This window comes from Oryctolagus cuniculus, chromosome 16 (assembly GCF_964237555.1).
Source record: "Oryctolagus cuniculus chromosome 16, mOryCun1.1, whole genome shotgun sequence".
Classification (NCBI taxonomy): domain Eukaryota; kingdom Metazoa; phylum Chordata; class Mammalia; order Lagomorpha; family Leporidae; genus Oryctolagus; species Oryctolagus cuniculus.
The window spans coordinates 27,064,350-27,084,326 of NC_091447.1; the positions used below are offsets into that span (position 1 = coordinate 27,064,350).

A 19,977-nucleotide genomic window follows, 5' to 3' on the forward strand; every position below is an offset into this window, starting at 1 on the left:
CTCTCCGGCATCTGAAAATAACAAGTATAATAGAAACAGACACTCCTGATAGTGAAGGGGAAAAAAAAGAAACCACCTGCTTCAGGGATCCACTTCTGGACACATACCTCAGGTACACTGTGCCTTGGAAATTTTTTGAGATCAAACAACTCTTGAAACTAATTATGATCATATCTGTGCTGGCTGGAAACGCAGCCAGCTTCAGAGAGTGGCCTATTGGATTCCCCATTTTAAACTCACATTTCATTGAAAAGCCTTGAAAGCACTTTGCAGTTGTCAGAGCCAGTGCCAGTGTGACTGCATTTCCTCTTTGACCATGAGTGGAGGCATAAATAATTCATCATATTGCTAGAGTGTGCTCTACAGTTCTCCAAGTGTTTTTGCAAACCTTATTATCTCATTCGAACTTTACAACTCATAGATGTAGAAATGATTAGTTTCATTTTACAGAAGAGTACGTGGAAACTCAGAGTGGTTGAGTGCTATTATGGTGTGCATGTTGAACGTCGTCCAAAGGCCCATGCATTAAAGATTCAATCCCCAGGTGCTATGGGGAGGTGGAACCTAAGAGGTGGGAGCTAGTATGCAGGTCTGTGGGTCATTGGAGGCCTGTCCTTAGAAAGCACTTCTGGTGTGAGCTTCGAAGGTCTCCAGAGAGGGTTGTTACAGAATTATGAATTTGAGCCCAGCAGCTCTCTCTGCTTCTTATCTCAGCCAGGTGATTTGTCCTCAGCATGAGGGCCACCATTTGCCATCTGCCATGGGACCCTCACCAAAGCCAAAGCCTGCATCATGCTGTTTGGACTTTTGACCTCCAGAACTGTAAGACAAACTCATTCTCTTTCCTTCATAATTAGCTTGTCTCAGGTATTCTGTTGTAGTAACAAAAAGCTGCCTTGCTAAGTATAATAAGCAGGAAGGTGGGACTTAGACACGATATTTGGTGAAAAGAAAAGGAAACAAGAAAGAATGGTGTAAGCACGATCATCCCACATTATCTTACTCCTGGCCTTGTCTCTCTGAGATACTGGTTACTCAGCCAAAGATGGCAACATACAGCTCAGGTGTGAGTCACACAGCACCTTTCCTCTTCTCTTCTGTTTCCTCCTCTTAGATTCTAGACCTGGATAGGGAGGTGCAGGGCAGGAGCAGGAGTGAGAATGGAAGGGAGGTGAGAAAAATCTACCCGAGACCCTGTGGTGTAGTACAGAGCAGAAGGATGCGACAGCCAGATAGACTGGGGCTGCTTTAGTCCTTACACACTTGTGTATTCAGTAGGAAAGTTAATTTATTTTTTTAACTTTTATTTATTTATTTATTTTTTGACAGGCAGAGTGGACAGTAAGAGAGAGAGAGAGACAGAGAGAAAGGTCTTCCTTTTGCCATTGGTTCACCCTCCAATGGCCGCCGTGGGTGGTGCACTGTGGCCGGTGCACCGCGCTGATCTGATGGCAGGAGCCGGGTGCTTCTCCTGGTCTCCCATGGGGTGTAGGGCCCAAGGACTTGGACCATCCTCCACTGCACTCCCGGGCCGCAGCAGAGAGCTGGCCTGGAAGAGGGGAAACCAGGACAGAATCCGACGTCCCTACCGGGACTAGAACCTGGGGTGCCTGTGCCGCAGGCGGAGGATTAGCCTATTGAGCCGCGGCGCCGGCCTTAACTTTTATTTAATAAATATAAATTTCCAAAGTACAGCTTATGGATTACAATGGCTTCCCCCCCAATAACTTCCCTCCCACCCGCAACCCTCCCCTTTCCCACTCCCTCTCCTCTTCCATTGACATCAAGATTCATTTTCAATTCTCTTTATATACAGAAGATCAGTTTAGTATATATTAAGTAAAGATTTCAACAGTTTGCACCCCCATAGAAACACGAAGTGAAAAATACTGTTTCAGTAGTAGTTATAGCATTAAATCACAATGTACAGCACATTAAGGACAGAGATCCTACATGAGGAGTAAGTGCACAGTGATTCCTGTTGTTGACTTTACAAATTGACACTCTTGTTTATGGCATCAGTAATCACCCTAGGCTCTTGTCATGAGTTGCCAAGGCTATGGAAGCCCCCTGAGTTCACCGACTCTGATCATATTTAGACAAGGTCACAGTCAAAGTGGAAGTTCTCTCCTCCCTTCAGAGAAAGGTACCTCCTTCTTTGATGACCTGTTCGGAAAGTTAATCTTTCTGAACCTAGAATTTGGCAGCTATAGAATGGGAAATAATGCTTGCTTGTGTGACTCAGTAAAAATGGCCACAGACGGGCTAGGATGCTGCTTGGGATGACCCCATTTCCATATCGGAGTGCTTGAGTTCAAGTCCCACCTCTGCTTGAAATTCTAGCTTCCTGCTAATGCAGATCCTGGGAAGCAGAGGGGATGCTCAAAGTACGTGGATCCCTGGCACATACGTGAGAGACCCAGACTGAGTTCTAGGCCCTTGATTTTGGTCTGGCTGTTGCAGGCATTTTGGGAATGAGCCAATAGATGGAAGATATTTCTCCCTCTCTCTTTTTCCTACCCTGCCCCTTTCAAATAAAAAAAAAAATTCACACATGTTCAGCACTTTGTCCCACGAAGAGGTGGTATCTATTTCCCAGCCCTATGAGTCTGGCCTTGTGACTTGTTTGGCCAGTAGCGTGTGGGGGAAGTAACTGTGTCAGGTCATAATCTGGCCCTCAAGAGGCTTTGCAGCTTCTGCTTTTGCCTTCAGGCTGGCCTGAGCCAGCCTGCTGGAGAGGACCCAGGAAGGGGAACTGAGGTATCTTGGCCAGTAGCCTGCCAGCTACCAGATGAGTAAGGCAACTTTAGATCCCCCATCCACTACTGCCTTTCCACTATGTAATAACCGAGTGCAGCTGTAGGAGTGAGCCCAGAGGAGGAACGCTAGGGACTCTCCCAGCTGTGCCAGGCTACAGGATTGTGAATTAATAAATGAGAGTTGTGCACATGGGCTGTGTTGGTAATACAACCAAGGCTGTCACACACAGCTGGCCAAAGTGTTGTGAGTCTGAGTGATGTAACACATAATGTACACATGGTGCCTGGCACAGCCTGTGCTTTTAGCAAATGTTGGTTTCTCTCCCACCCGCTGAGACCACCACGGAGAGACACATATTCTCCAGTAACACTTTAGAAAACATGCTCAAAAACTCACTTCGAAAAATGAGTAGGCTGAATTTTCTTTTATGGCGGATGTCTAGTATTTCCACTACATTTTGGTGAATTAGGCTCTGTGGTCTAACCTAACCAACATTTGGAATATTGTTTTTATGAGAAAATGCTCTGTGAGTTCCAAACTGCCAACTTCACCAAGAACATTGGCAACCAGAGAGGCCCTGTATGGGGCAATTACTAGTGAAAACATGGGCTGAGGCCAGTAAAGGTGAGTAGAGCCCAAGCAAAGCAGTGAGAAAAAAATTGATTTAGCTGACTTAGAAATACATTAAAAATTGTGAAGAAGAGAATTGAGATGCCAGCATCCATCTCTGCTGTTATTTATCTGAAAAAAAATTTGTTGCTACCTGCTATGTGCTTAGAAGCTTAAGGTTACAAAGGTGACTAATTGAAGCCGTAGACCAGAAGATGGGTTTGCTACCTAAATAAACCATTCCAGCAATCTGCATATGAGATGATAGAGGAGTCTGTTAGTGCATTGGGAGTGCAGAGGTGTCTGGCTTCTTGGAGGGGCTGGGCCTCTAGGGAGGAACCTGGAGGTGAGGAAGAGGAGAACTGGGCAAGACTAGAATTTAGGGTCTGTTGCAAAGCAAGAATCAAAGAGGAAAGAGGGGCTGGATCATGAAGAGCCTGGAAGATTACAATCTGAAATGCTGACACTATACTGTAAAGTCTGGAATACAGACCAGTGATTTTTCAAACATTTTGCCCAGTACTTCCTAAGAGGAATTTGAAAAACTGTAGTTATTCCACATCTTAATGGATATTAAAACAATATTAATGGATCTCAATTAACTAGTTGCAAAGGATGTAATTTCAGACAGATTGCAAATACCTCAATAGAACTCTTAAATTAATCTGTATATATCCAAAGGACTTTAAATAGTATGGTGATTTATGCCTATTCTCATCCCCTTAAAAATATATGCTCAAATTCTGCTTTCAATTTTACATTGGTAAGTCCTCTCCTTGAATTCTTTTTCAATGAAAAGTCTACTTCCTTGAAGTTTTATTCCACCAGAAAATTTCATCTCAGTGTAATATATTTTATGGTTAAAAATACATATTAATTACACTGTTATACTTCTCACTACTAAAAATATGTGTGGATTTTAAATAAAATTTTAATTTTCTGTGAATCAAGTACTCTAAGTACTGAAGATTCTTCTGGATAGTTTTTATTTTTCAGTAAAATTAACTTAAATAAACAATATATATATTTCCAATTTTATAAATAGCTATTCAATGATAAAGGTAAAATTTTGAAATTATATCTTTTAATGGAATGGTTGGGCCTTTTACACTAGTACCTATTGCTGTGGAATAATATTATTTATTCATGTAAAGAGACAAGATTTGGAACTTTAGTCCCTATTTTTCACTTTTCAAAATGTAAGTTCTGAGAAATATTATTAGTTAAATAAGTAGATGGGGCTGGAAGGGCTTTTGATACAGCAGTGTCACTCAGTTCTTTGAACTCCTTTTGAGTTAAATGCCAGAAATCTGAGTGATCTATTATTGAAAGTTATTTTAAATGATCTATAAGCTGACTACTCTGTTAAATCCTCCTTCAATTTTGTTGAAAGCAAAGAACAAGAAGCCATCTGACTTGCAAAAACAAGTAGCACCAATCAGTAAGTCTTTCACTGTTTCAATTTTGGGGAAATATACACAATTTTTAATAAAGCTTATTCTTATTTTTACATATGTGTTGTGTTTCTTAGATCCTGTTAAAACCTAATATATTTTTTTTAAAAAACCTAATATACTTAAAGAAAATTGAGAAATTGAAATATTGCTCTTTTCAATGTACTTCTTCTTCTTCTTCTTCTTCTTTTTTTTTTTTTTTTTTTGACAGGCAGAGTGGACAGTGAGAGAGAGAGACAGAGAGAAAGCTCTTCCTTTGCCGTTGGTTCACCCTCCAATGGCCACCACGGCCAGTGTGCTGCTGCCGGCACACCGCGCTGATCTGAAGGCAGGAGCCAGGTACTTATCCTGGTCTCCCATGGGGTGCAGGGCCCAAGCACTTGGGCCATCCTCCACTGCACTCCCTGGCCACAGCAGAGAGCTGGCCTGGAAGAGGGGCAACTGGGACAGAATCTGGCGCCCTGACCGGGACTAGAACCTGGTGTGCCGGTGCCGCAAGGCGGAGGATTAGCCTATTGAGCCACGGCGCCGGCCTTCAATGTACTTCTGACTATACAATTTTTTTTTTTATTCTAATTCTTTTACAAACCCTTGTGTCGAGGGCTGACTTTCAATAGATCGCAGCGAGGGAGCTGCTCTGCTACGTACGAAACCCCGACCCAGAAGCAGGTCGTCTATGAATGGTTTAGCGCCAGGTTCCCCACGAACGTACCGTGCGTGACGGGCGAGACTGACTGTACAATATTTTTAAGAAATGCTTTGTATGCTTACATCATATACATATTTGTTAAATGTTGCCACTGCAGATCTAGTTCATTCAAGTTATGAAAAATGTCTTCTGTATAGTATAAACCTAAATAGCAAAAACAAATCTTATCATTAAAGGAATTTGCAAATCAGATTTTTCTTTTAGAAGAAATATTATTTCATTTTTCAATTCACTTCAATATTTTCATTCTAAAGTAGATAGATATAGAGGATGGATGAATGGATAGCTAGGTAGGTAGCTGGTTGCAGAGACAGACAATTAGGCATATCATCTTAAACTATGACCAACCTGATTTATAGCCTTTATCAAAAATCTCCTTGTTAACTTGAAAAGTGTTTACCTGGTAGCAAATGCTTGCTATTGCCACAAATTTGTACAAATGCACTGTTGAAAGAAATCTATAAGATTTGCTTTTAGATTGTCTACTTATCATTCCAAATGTAGAAATAAAACAAAATAATGAAACCTCATAAATGTGTTACATATGTGTATACATACTTAGTACATTTTGAAAGGCAATATACCAAAATATCACCAGTAATCTTCTGGGTTTGGGGATTGCAATTGATTTTACTCTAAAAATACTCTTTTATATCTTAAGTCTTGGTGAAGGCTACGTATTCTTTCATAATTATAAAAATACTTCTATTTTATAGAATTTTTATTGAATAATCTTTTAATTCTGCCTACAACTTTAATAAGTTTTAGGGAAATGAAATGACATTTTTGGAAGACTCCTTTGTTTCAGGATCTCTGATAGCTGTTTTTATAACCTGTATCTCACTTAATCATTGAAACACTCTATGTGTGTGGTGATTCCACATTAGGGATGAGAAATCTGAGGCTCAGAGTGATTAAGCAATACACTCAAAGAATTTCAGATCTGTAGTGGCCAACTGGTGATTCTAATTAAGATCTATTGAGATTTATATTTCTCTAAGAGATACACTGCATATGTTAAGATGTTTTCTTTTGAAAGTGAAAATTAATCATGTTAATCAAAATAATCATTGCTATACTAAAGTCTATACGATTTGGAAATGCTGGCTCCGTCTCTGTGGTTAGTCTTTTCATTTCCTAATGATGTTTTCTGGAGAGAAGAAGGGCTTACATTTGTGAAAGTATAATTCATCATTTTTCCTTTTTGGATAGTGCTTTTGATGTTATGCCTAAGAATCTTTGCCTAATCCAATGCCACAAATCTATTCATCTAGAAGTTTTATAGTTTTAGCTCTTACCTTTTAGGTCTGTGATCTATTTTGAGTTCACATTTGTCATAGTTTGAAATCAGTGTCTAAGTTTCTCCATTCCTTGACTTTTTAAAAATTGCATATAGATATCCCATTTCTTCAAAAATTACCCTATCCCCATTGAAATACCTTTGAGCCCTGGTGGAAAATAAATTGTCCATAACTACATGGGTTTATTTCTGGGCTTCCTATCTGGCTCCATTTATCTAGATCTACCCTTACATCTAGTACCAGGCTGTTATTGTATTATCAGAGTAAGTTTTGAAATCAAGTAGTGCATTTCTCCAATAATGTTCTTTATAATTGTGATTACTCTGGCATCTTTTCATTTCTATGTAAAGTTTAGAAATCTCTTACAAGTTTCTACAAAAAAGTTTAATAAGATTTTGATTATAATTGGGTTTAATATAAAGATCAACTTGTAAATACTACCATTTTAACACTATTGTTTTCCAATTCATTGACATGAAACATTTCTTTAATTCTCTACAATGTTTTATAGTTTTCAGTGTAGAGTAAGTGCATTTATGCTTTTAAATATTCCTACGTGTTTTTATCATATTGTGAATTGAATTGTTTTCTTAACTTCAGGAGTTGAATATTTTTTGTTAAACAAATACAACTGTTTTTTTGTATTTTATTTATTTATTTATTTATTTATATTTATTTTTGACAGGTAGAGTGGACAGTGAGAGAGAGACAGAGACAGAGAGAAAGGTGTTCCTTTGCCGTTGGTTCACCCCTCAATGGCTGGCGCACCGCGCTGATCCGAAGCCAGGAGCCAGGTGCTTCTCCTGGTCTCCCATGTGGGTGCAGGGCCCAAGCACTTGGGCCATCCTCCACTGCCTTCCTGGGCCACAGCAGAGAGCTGGCCTGGAAGAGGAGCAACTGGGACCGGATCCGGCGCCCTGACCGAGACTAGAACCCGGTGTGCTGGCACTGCAGGCAGAGGATTAGCCTAGTGAGCCACGGTGCCGGCTTAGTTTTAAATCTTTCAACCTTGCTAATGTTACTTCCTAGTTCTAGTACTTTCTTTGTAGATGTATTAGGATTTTCTACATTTAAGACCATGATATCTAAAAATAATTTTACTTATCCCTTTCCAAACTGCATGCATTTGTTTTCTTTCTATATTAAACTGAGTAGATGCTTCAAGAGAGTGTTAACTAAAAGTGGTGAGTGAACACTTTTACCTTCCTCACTCTTCTTTTTAGGAGGAAATGTTCAATCTGCCATCATTAAGCATAAAGTTAGCAGTGGAGTGTTTTCATGGATATTCTTTACCAGGTTGAGGAAATTTACATTTCTTTTATAATTTGTTGAGAGATTTTAACATGGCTGGGTGGCTGATTTTTGTCAAATAGTTTTCCTATTTCTGTTGAGATAATGTAGTTATAGTCCCTATTCTACAAATCTGGTGTATTCCATTTATTTATTTTGAAATGTTAAGGCAAGCATGCATTTCGGATATTAACCCCACAGAGTCATGATGTATTACTCATTTTATATGTTGCTGGATTCAGATGGCCAATATTTTGTTAAGGATTTTTCTATCTATATTTATTAATTATACTGGCCTGCAGTTTTCTTTCCTCATGATGTCTCTGTCTGGATTGGCATGAGGGTAAAATATAAAATGATATAATACATATTTTTCATGAACTTTTAAATGACCCTGTGTGTGTATTTTGTTTTCAGAACTTTGAGTGTGAGGTGTCAAGGTTTGTTTCTGTTTCTGCTTATCCTACTTGATGTTGGGATTCTTGGATCTGTAGGTCAATATTTTTCACCAATCTTGAGTGTTGACCATTACTTCTTCAAACATATTCTTTTCCCCCTTTCTTTCTTTTCTCTCCTAGAATTCTCATTTCATAAATATTGAGTACAGGAAATGGTACTCCCATGTTTTTGAAGCTGTGTTCATTTTTCCTCAAGCTTTATCTTTCTCTTGTCTTTGGTTTGGATATTTTCTATTGATCTATTTTCAAGTTCACTGATTCTTCTTTGAACTCAAATCTTTTGTTGAGCCCATGTAGTGAATATGCCAATTCATTTGTTGCTTTTCAAGAACAGAATTGCCAGTTGCCTCTTTATTATAACTTTATATTTATATTTTGATGAATATTGTCACATATTTCCTTTAATTATTTTACTATGATTTTCTTCACTTCTTTGGAAACATTCATAACAACACTTTGAAGTCTTTGATAGGTTCACCCAGTCTATTTTCCCCTAAGTATGGGTCTCTGTTTTCTGTTTCATTGTATGTGTAGTAATTTTTTTCATTGAAAACTGGTTATTTTGGAGCTGATATTGTGGTAAATCAGGTTAAGTGTCTGCCTGTGACACCAGCATCCAGTATGGGCCCCGGTTCCAGTCACAGTTGCTCCACTTCTATCCAAATCCCTGCTAATGTGCCTGGGAAAGCAGCAGAAGATGGCCCAAGTGCTTGAGTCCCTGCCACTCACATAGGAGACCCAGATAGAGTTCCAGGCTCCTGGCTTCTGCTTAGCCCAGCCTTGACTATTGCAGTCATTTGGGGGAATGAAACATTGGGTGGATGATCTCTTCCTCTCTCTGTGTCTCTCCCTGTATCTCTGACACTCTACCTTTCAAATAAAATAAATAATTTTTTAAAAAACTGGTTATTTTAATAATATGTTTAGCAACTCTAGATTATGCTTTATTTTTCCAAGTTTTTTTTTTTAAAGATTTACTTATTTATTTGAAAGTCAGAGTTACACAAAGGAGAGGCAGAAAGAGAGAGAGAGAGAGAGAGAGAGAGAGGTCTTCCATCCATTGGTTCACTCCCCAGTTGGCCACAATGGCCGGAGCTGCACCGATCCAAAGCCAGGAGCCAGGAGCTTCCTCCTGGTCTCCCACGAGAGTGCAGGAGCCCAAGGACTTGGGCCATCCTCTACTGCTTTCCCAGGCCATACCAGAGAGCTGGATCAGAAGAGGAGCAGCCAGGTCTCGAACCAGCACCCACATGGGATGCTGGCACTTCAGGCCAGGTAGTTAACCCACTGTGCCACAGCACCGGCCCCTCCAAGGTTTTTTTTTGAATATTTATTTATTTTATTTGAAAGAGTTACATAGAGAGAGAAAGAGGCAGAGAGAGAGAGAGAGAGAGAGAGAGAGAGAGGTCTTCCATCCACTGGTTCACTCCCAAATTGACCGCAATGGCCAGAGCTGTTCCAATTCGAAGCCAGGAGCCAGGGGCTTCTTCCCAGTCTCCCATGTGGGTGCAGGGGCCCAAGGACTTGGGCCATCTTCTGCTTTCCCAGGCCATAGCAGAGAGCTGGATCGGAAGTGGAGCAGCCAGGACTTGAACCGGCACCCATATAGGATGCCAACACTGGAGGCAGTGGCTTTACCTGCTACACCATAGCGCAAGCCCCTCCAAGGGTTCTTGACTGGGCTTTTCTAGTAAATTTCCTGGCTTCAATTTGGGACCTGTTTGCCCCAGAGTGTGGAGCCTCTGAAGGCTCTGCTCATGTTTTAGCTTGGCTTTCTAAGGATAACTCCTGTGTCTGTGTAACTTGGAGCTACCCAGCAAACTGGGCATGTTTGTGCTGAAACACTCCAAGCTTGTAAGCTTCTGCCCTTTGTTGTCAGTCCATATGCCTGCTAGGATGTGCAGAGTTGCAGCGGGTTCTCAAGTCTCTCTTGGCCTCCACTTTTTGCTGGGCTCTTTCAGGTCTCCGCCTCACAAGTATAGTTTTCCAATCAATCAGAGGTGTGTGGAGAACTTATCTCAGCCCTTCTATGATGCTCTTCCAATTCCTTGGTAAGTCTATGGGTGATTGTCATTGTTCCATTTCAGACCAAAACTTGGAGCTGAAAAAGCTGCAGATCCTCTTTGAAAATTCCCAAGTGAGTCTATCACATATCCATCAGAGCCATGGATCTTTGAAACCTGGTTGAATTGAGTCTGCCCCATTAGTAATAAACTTGCTGGGTTTTGCAATCAATTTCAAAGCAATAAAACTACTATTTCCATTAACCAAGCTGAGGGTGTGGTATATGGAGCAGTCCCAAGCAAGATCAGAATCTCAGTGTCTTCATGAAGTTTAAACATTTCTCGATTCATTGTATGGTATTGGTGATTTCTGGTGCTCCAAAAGGTTTGTGACAATTTTTCCAACTTTCCATGTAGTCTCTGGCACAAAAAATTCTCTAACTCCTTCACGCTTTCATAATCAGAATTCCCTCTTGTACTTATTTTTATTGGAGGCAAACTAAGGGTTTTAGGTTTAATAAAATAAAGAGCAAGTTCATCTACTATATTTGAATTTGCATTTTGTTAAGTTGTGGGAGTTATAAGATAGATTTTTTTTCCAGAGAAATAATCAGATAGGGATTTGTACTCTTATCTAGCAGTGAAAAACAACTAGTTTATGAGCAATGTGGTATGGTATTGCAAAATTTGTTTTTCTTTACAAATTCTTAGAGTGTGAAGTCTATGAGGAAAAGCTTGCATATGAATACTCAAATAAAAAACACAAACACAAACCAAAAAGCAAGCAAATAAAAAATAGGGTTGAGTGTTTGGCATAGCAGTTGTTACCTGAGATTCCTAAAACCCATATCAGAGTGCCTGGGTTTGAGTACTGCCTTCACTTCTGATTCCAGCTTTCTGCTAATGCACACCCTAGGAGGCGGTAGGTGATGGGTAGTTGGATCCTTGCCACCTACTTATAAAACCTAGATTGAGCTTCCAGCTCTTGATTCTGGCTGGGCTCAACTCTAACTGTTGTGGGTATTTGGAGAGTGAACCACATAATGGGAGCTTTCTCTGTTTGCATGTATGTCTCTGTGTCTCTCTCACTCTTTCTCTCCCTATCTTTAAAATAAATAAATAAGTAAATACATGCATACATACATACATAAATCTTTTTTCAAGAAAAGAAACCCCCAAACAAAAAATCTGTTCAGCCTACATCTTTTAATTTCCATCACATAATTATGTCTCTTTGTTGAATCACTTTGGTGCTAATATTTGATATTAACTGGATGTTTAGTTTCAAGGCCTTTTCCTCCCTTTTTAAGCCTTTCTATGTGTGTTAGGCAGAATTATTAGATTGTTTTCTACCTGATATCTATGCTTGTTTAACTCCCTTCCCTGAATGAGGGCAGAACCTATGAATATGATTGGATATCATGTTCTGTTCTGTGACATGACAAAAGGGATTTGGCATGCACAATTAAGAACTCTAATCAGTTTACTTGAGTCAATCAAGATTTTTCCTGGGTGGGCTCAACATAATCAGGAGGGTCCTTTCAACATAATTTTTTCCAGCTGGTCTTGAGCAAGAACTAAGTAGCTATGTTGCTAACTTCCTCCAAAGAGGGGTGGCCTTTAGCTGTTGAGGGTGGTCCCTCACTGTGGCAGCCAGCAAGCAAAGGAGACCTAAGGCCTGCAAGTGCCAGGAACTGAACTCTGCTGACACCCGGTGACCCCAAGTCTCAAATCAGACTGTGCCCAGGCCAGCATTATGATTTTCAGATTGTGGAACCTTGAACAAAGAGCCTAGTTCTATCATGTCCAGGCTTCTGATGTGCAGACGGCAAATTCGTGCTGCTTTATGCTGATGAGTGTGTGGCAATGCACAGCAATGGAAAGCTAACATGCTGTGAAATCTTTCTTTATAAATTAATTTTCCCTTAAGAACACCAAGGTTTGAGAATTTGTATTTACACAAGACCCAGACCGGCATGTCATTATTCAGTTACTGAGGACTTTGCGTTACAATAGGTATAATTTCAAGACTTCTACAGCACAATTTGCAATATATTTTTTCCTGATTTCCCAAACAATAGATAACAAGAATCCTTTTAAGCACTTACTGTGCACCAACCTCAGTTCTATGTCCTCCACACGTAATACAGGCTTCTGAACAATTCTTGTTTTGCACATGAAGGAAGGGAGGTGCAGAGGATGAAGATATATCCCTGATGTCACATTTGTCCTGAGTGACAGAGCCAGGGCTGAAGCCCAGGCCATCTAGGATCCAAATTTCTGCTGCCTTTATCACTGTGCCTTACGCTTGCCTCCACACGCTCATCTAGAAAATGTGGAAATCCAGAAAACTATTCCAAAGAAAATGTAAAAAATGTCTAACCTCACTAGTAAACCATATATAAACTACTTTTTTTTTTTTTTTTTTGACCGGCAGAGTTAGACAGTGAGAGAGAGAGAGACAGAGAGAAAGGTCTTCCTTCCATTGGTTCACCCCCAAAATGGCTGCTTCGGCTGGCGCGCTGCGCCGATCCGAAGCCAGGAGCCAGATGCTTCCTCCTGGTCTCCAATGCAGGTGCAGGGCCCAAGCACTTGGGCCATCCTCCACCGCCTTCCCGGGTCACAGCAGAGAGCTGGACTGGAAGAGGGGCAACCGGGACAGAACTGGTGCCCCAACCAGGACTAGAACCCAGGGTGCCGGCTCCGCAGGCGGAGGATTAGCCCAGTGAGCTGCATCCGGCCTATATATACACTATTAACTAACATTTTGGTGTCCATTCAATTTAGAAAAATAGCATTATGTATTACAGACAGCTAGAAACATTATAACTTAATGGGGATTTTACACTGCTTAATTATTTGCAAATTTCTTCTTTCTCATTGTGCATTTACAAATATATTATGCACTTTCTATAGTACATTTACATAAAGAAAAAGGAAATATTTCCTTTCTTACTGAAGAAGAGGATGCTGTCATCTTGGACACTCTTGGGTTTTGGGCGCTGTGAGACTTTTCTGTGAAGCTGTGGCTCCTCTCTGTTGTCTCTTGGTCTTTCTCTTCAGAGCAACCCAAGGAGAAAGAAAGGCAGATACCATATGTGCTAATGGGGGGGGGGGGAGGCTAAATCCTATGATAATTTAAAAAATAAAGGTCAAGGCCAGTGTTGTGGAAAAGTGGGCTAACCTGCCTCTTGTGATGCTGGCATCCCGTATCAGAGCACTAGTTTGAGTCCTGGTTACTCCACATCCAATCCACCTTCCTGCTCGTGTGCCTGGAAGGCAATGCAAGAAGGCCCAAGTACTTGGGCCCCTTCCTTCCATGTGGGAGACCAGAATGGAGTCCCTAGCTCCTGGCGTCAGCCTGTCCCAGCCCTCGCTGTTGGCCATCTGGGGGAGTGAATCAGAAGATAGAAATCTCTCTCTCTCTCTCTCTCTCTCCACCCCCTTACTCCCCCATCATTCTGCTTTTCAAATATACATGTAAATAAACAAACAAATAAATCTTTCAAAAATAAAAAATAATGGTAGAAGATGAAGGCGAAGAGAGAGTGCCTTAGGGAAGTGCCTTGGTGATGGGTAAGTGCAGCTGTGCCCAGAGAGTCAGGTGTGGTCTGTCTGGAACTTGAGAACCCACAGGGCACAAGAAGGGGAGGTGACTGGCTGGGTCCCTGTAGGGAGCTGTCCAGACCGCTCTGCTGAGACATGGTCATGAACTCTCCCAGCCACAACACTTCGACTGCAGGAGCCCTGAGAGCTGAGGGCAGAGGCCTGGCCCTGAAGGCCAAGAACTGTAAATGTCAGGGTGCTAAGTAAGCTGTCTATGACAACGGAGTCAGCCCTTGGAGAGGAGGGAAGGAAAAGGAGAACTGGAGTTACCCAAACAAGACGAAACTTAAACACATGAGTGACAACAGGAAATGTTTTCAGCTATCGGCAGAAACAGCGTCCGGTGAGCAAGTATTCAGTTACAGAGGAATCAGGTGAAAGTTCTATGTATCTAAATTAAGAGCGTACATTTTGAACCTTCGCTGCCAGTTCTGAATCTTTCCTGGTTTTGTCAGCCATGCTGTAATTTTAACACTCACAGTGCCTTGAAACAGGGGACTCCTTCCGTCTTCTTAACACTGACCCCTCTGTGTGGGGTGTATGGTCTAGAAACTGACCCTCTACTTTATCTGTTTAACTAAACATGAGTGAGGAGAAAAGTAAATTTTTAAAAACTCTTTTAAAAGTTTCCCGAGTATCAAATGATGCTTTAAAAATAAAACAAAAATCAGTGAATTAATTTAAATGTCAATGACTTATATAAGGATTGCTTTCCGCCTGAATCATCCATGGAAAGAAAATGGTGTTTTGCAAAAATGATCATGGCTTCTTCCTAATTCCACACACTTGGAAAGTGGCGGAAAGAGGCAGAGGCTGTCAGGCATGGTGGAATCAACATTTACTGAGAGACAAATGGGACAGAGTTCAGGGCTAACAGGCTGGTAATCTTAAATAAGCTCTTTATTTCTCTGCCTGTTTCTATCTACCAAATAATAATTACTATTCCATTAGGTATTGGTGATGATTAAATGAGTTAATAGAGCTAAGCTTTTTGGAAGACCGTTCATCACACAGTAAGTGCTCAATAAATGCCAACACTTTTAGAATTATTAACGTACAATTGAAATTTGTAGACTGAAGGAAGCTGGATATAATTACCTTTCACAGACATCACTCCAGTTAGTCCACATTCAACTCAGGGATAATATAAAGAATAATTGTCCCCATGGTGAAGTGTTGGGGACTGGTGACAATGGCAGCAGACCAGTGGCAAAGCAAGTTTTATGAATAAGAAGCATGTCTGATTACCAAATTTTCATCTCTGAAAATATGGGATGGAATATTACTGAATTCCATGAAAATCAGGAAAGAAAATTTCCGTGTGTTGGAAAGTTGACTATAAATATTTTATTTTATTATGAGCTTGTATATCAAGGCCAGGTAAACTTCTGAGGTCTGGGTGAGACTTTAAAAGATAGCTGACAACAACAAAGATAATTGTTCTTGCTCAGTTGGAGTGACCAGACATCCAACTGCCTAATCAACTTCTGCTCCACGGGGCTTTCTCCTCAAGGGTCTTTCAGGAAGGAAGTGCCTGCCATGAAATCTGAGACAACAGGAGCTTCCTTTTTTGACCAGCAATAAAAACCCCAACAGTTTAACCCACTCCTCCCCTGTGCCCAGGCTATAATTTCCCCATCCTCTGGTGACTATGGATGCACCGTCAGAGCTTGTCTGCGTCTAGGCTGCTTCTCTTTGCCTTGTGCTTCTCAGCTCTCTGCCCACTCTGCCACAGACCCTGCAGTGCACAGGGTGCTGGGGAAGTGGAGGATTGCCAAGTGTACTGAGTGCCCAGTTCATCATTCATTTAAAGGGCTATAATCTTTACAAGTTGCTTGTTTTTCCTCTAAACTGGAGAGTTGTTTTTTCCCCTGAAGGCAAACTTTTAAAAATTATTATTATTGTTCTTTGTGCCCCTGACTCATAGTGTCCATGCAGTAATCACACAAGTGGTGAATGCATAGAAATGTTTGGGGGCGCTTTTCTTCCAATTAGTTTGATGGCATCAGAAAAGTTGCTAGAGGATTAACCACAATGTAGAATTAGCAGAAGCCCAATCAGTGATTCTTGCTTTTCTCTTGACTCCTCTGTGAAGTTCTTTCTCTTAGAACCAGCTGGGAGTGAAGTTAACTCTCTGCTTCCTAAGGCACTTTGCACATTTGGCTGTGTAAGTGCACTGCAGGATCCCCTTGCAGCACACACTTGCTCCTCCAGCTGCTTGGAGTGCTGGTCTTAGGGGTCATACCAGCACCTGAGTCCCTCGCTAGGAATTGCCACACCTTCCCTGAGATCCCTTCACATTCCAGGACAGTTCAGCGTGAGGGTTCCAAGGGCTGGATCCACTCTAGCACCACTCTGAAGAGCCCTGTTATCCCCAATGCTTTGTGTGGAGTCAGCTAAGGCCTTTGTTTGGGACTGCAGCCCAACCCATCTTTCCCTTCTTTCCCCTGCTGCTGCCTTCTCTCTCCTGCTGATCTTATTGGAAGAGCACTCTTTAACAAACTCCCCTGCACACACATTTCTAAGTCTGTTTCACCAAGGTACCACCCACCAGTGAGACACCAGTGTGAAGCCCCTTCAGCACCCGGCTTGACACAGTCAGTGCTCAGTGTAAATCATGAACAGATTCCTCTAACATACACCTTTCTGGTTAAGGTAACAGCAAGTGAGTCAGTCATCCAGGCATAGTTTGCCAGAAGCTTCAAGTTGCTGGAGAAAGAGGTGCTAAGTCCTCCACAATTCTAATCAGCAGTAGACTCTACTGGTGCCATGGAATGGTTGTGTGGGCAACCAAAGTGAACCCCTGTGACAACAAATTCCTTGACACCTCTAGTCAAGGATAGGGTTCTGTGTGATCCTCCTTGAGTCTGGGTTAAGGGACCTATAAATGCTTACATCCATAGATGAAGGCAGAAAAGATACCACACCAGTTTCCAGACCCACACCCTGGGAGATGGGTAGTTTCTTTTGAAATTCGTGTCTTTTGAAATTATTTCTCTGCAACCCCTGAGCTTCTGGGTAAAAAGCAGGGCTCACATGAGGCTATGTGTATGCAGGTGGTCTGATGGATATTCTCAGATGAGCCAAACTTCTCTCCATCCCCTGCCCCCAAGATGTCAATCATGTGAGTAAAGCTGTCATAGATGGTCCCAGACTTACCAATCCACCATGAGAATACCTCCCAGTGACTAGTGCCCTCAGTCACTCCTACATACAACAGAATGATCATTGATCTACCTGACTATGAAAAAAATCCGTGACCCATAAAATCATGACAAAACAACATCATTATTATTTTCATTTGCTGTGGAAAATCAACAGCAGAATAACTCCATCCTGGAATCTCCTCAACACCTCCTTCTAACTCATTGAATTGGGGCAGAGAAGGGAATGAGTACCACAAGTCCATTTTACTGAAATGAAGACCTAGGCTCTCAGGTTAGAGGAGTTACCTAAAACCAAACATTCAGTCTTCAATCCGCCTTGAAGTAGAACCCATTTCACTTGAACTTTTCTCAAGTCTGTTTCTTATTTTCATTTGATAGCCTTGAGGGTTTTATTTTGAGAAAATGAAATGGTGTCAAATAATTGGTTTATAAAACCAAATGCTAAGTGAGGATGATCTCCCAGGTATACTTCTTTTTTTTTTTTTAAAGATTTATTTATTTATTTGAAAGTCAGAGTTACAGAGAGAGAGAGAGAGAGAGGCAGAGAAAGAGAGAGGTCTTCCCTCTGCTGGTTCACTCCCCAGATGTCCGCAATGGCTGGAGCTTCGCCAGTCAGAAGCCAGAAGCCAGGAGCATCTTCTGGGTCTCCCACGTGGGTGCAGGGGCCCAAGGACTTGGTTTGAACTGGCGCCCATATGGGATGCCGGCACTGCAGGCAGTAGCTTTACCTGCTACGCCACAGTGCCAGCCCCTCGCAGGTATACTTCTAAGAGGGCTGTAGTTTTTGTTTGTTTGTTTGTTTGTTTTTTTGCTTTCAAAGCCCAGGAGAAGATATTTCCCAGGGAACCTGGGTTTGTAGGTTTTAATTTGAGACTTTGGAGCTACACATGTTTTCTCCAATATATACAAGGACACAGGGTCATGGGTTTGGGGAATTAGGACCAATACAGACATTTTTCTCCATACTGTGTCCAGAAATAATTTGTATCAGAATCTGTCCAGATTTTCTCTTTGTAGCATATGGTCATCATTCTTATCCAGGAAGCTCTTTTTCTGGCTTCTTGAGCCAGGATTCTATTTTGACATTTGTTCATTGAATAATTTCTACTCAGTCCTGAATCTCTGTAGCTCAGGCTCTGACTCATCTAAAGCTGACTGCTGTTTTGGAAGTTCCAGGTTCAATGTGCCAATCAAAGGTTTTATCCTGCTTCCTACTCTCCTCCTACCCTCGCCCCATGAAAACAAAAACAAAATTGGAAGTAACATATTTCAGCAAAAGAGAAGTCAAGGCGTCCTAGCTCAGTATTCAAAGTTTTTGGGTGACCTCACAGTCTAGACTTGCTGAGAGAAAGAAGGATGATAAGGTGATGAGTCCTTGCTGTGTGACAACACCTCACAAATACACTCAGAAGCTCAGTTCTCAAGGTAGTCCTCTGATTTGAGTATTTCTGGCTCTGTTTCACCAATAAGGACACAAAGGCATGGAGAGAGTTAAGAAAGTTGCCCAACTTTCATAGCCAGGAAGGAATGGGATAGAGGGGATGAAAGTGCAGTAACTCAGACTCAGACACGTCTGTCTGAGGTCAAAGCCCACGTAAAGGAGAAAGAATTTCAAGTTATTCTTGTTTCCCTGAGAGAAAAATATCCCAGCCACCCATGGGGTGAAAGACTTTGATGACTAACTCAGTTTAGCAATTGTTTAACATGCATCTATGGACACACACGCACACTCAGACTCAAAAGTTTCCTATGTTAATGAAGTTTCTGGTGCTCTACTTGGAATTATTAGATGATTTATCATACAAGCAAAATATTGGCCTGCATTATTATGTCCACACAAAGCATACAAAATTATTACTTACCTACACAAGTATAGTGATCTGAGCGAATGGTCCCGGGCTGGTTGTCATGAGCTCTTGAGGTGGAAGAGTGAAGGGGCAGAAGAAGCAGAGGAGACACCACAAGGATTCTCCATGGAGACTTCATCTTTGAGCTCTGCACCAAGCGATTACCAAGCTCTGGACGTGCCAACTTAGAGATGTTGACGCTGAAGCCACAGGATCAGCTGAGTGAGTGCTGGTGCCTTCTCTCCTCTCCTTGACACACCCCCTCCACATACACCCCTTTTGTTAAGCGTGAATCAAATAAAAACACACACACAAAAAAACACTCCTAGACTCACAACTTGCTATTGGGGGGACCCTGAGAGAGCCACAGGGGCTTGGGTCCAGGAAGAGCTGGCAGGAGTCCCTGGTGTGCAGTTCTTCTGAACTAAAAACTGCAGGAAAGTTGCGCAGTGGCAGCAGGAGGCGAGTCTGTGCTGCCTGGCTGAGGTCAGTGACAGTAAATGGCATGGACCTCAAGGCCAGCCAGGATCCTCTGCTGGGTTGGTTAGGAGGCCCTTCCCCTTTCATTCTTGCAAAACAAACTAAACTGAAACAAAAGCTGAAGAAGAAAAACGAAGATTAAACCACAAACTCACAGCGGTCTTAGAGATTTTATCAGGAGAATTTTGTTATTTAGCTTTGCTTTAAATACCATTATATGGTGAGGTTGGGCTCTTCATTTTGTCGTTAAAGAATATTCTGGTCAAGTAGTTACTTTCCTCTGGAGAAGGTGG

The 19,977-nt window shown here is 41.6% G+C and overlaps 1 protein-coding gene across 3 annotated transcripts in view; it reads right to left on the reverse strand.

Moving 5' to 3' along the window:
• Positions 1-19,718, reverse strand: part of AOAH (acyloxyacyl hydrolase) — a 190,973-nt gene extending 171,255 nt beyond the window's left edge. Inside the window, exon 1 of one of the 3 annotated variants that reach the window (XM_070058395.1) lies at positions 19,220-19,718. In XM_070058395.1, coding sequence (XP_069914496.1) covers positions 19,220-19,343 — 124 coding nt within the window. In that variant the 5' untranslated portion in view covers positions 19,344-19,718. 3 annotated transcript variants of the gene reach the window in all.
• Positions 19,719-19,977: the final 259 nt, after the last annotated feature.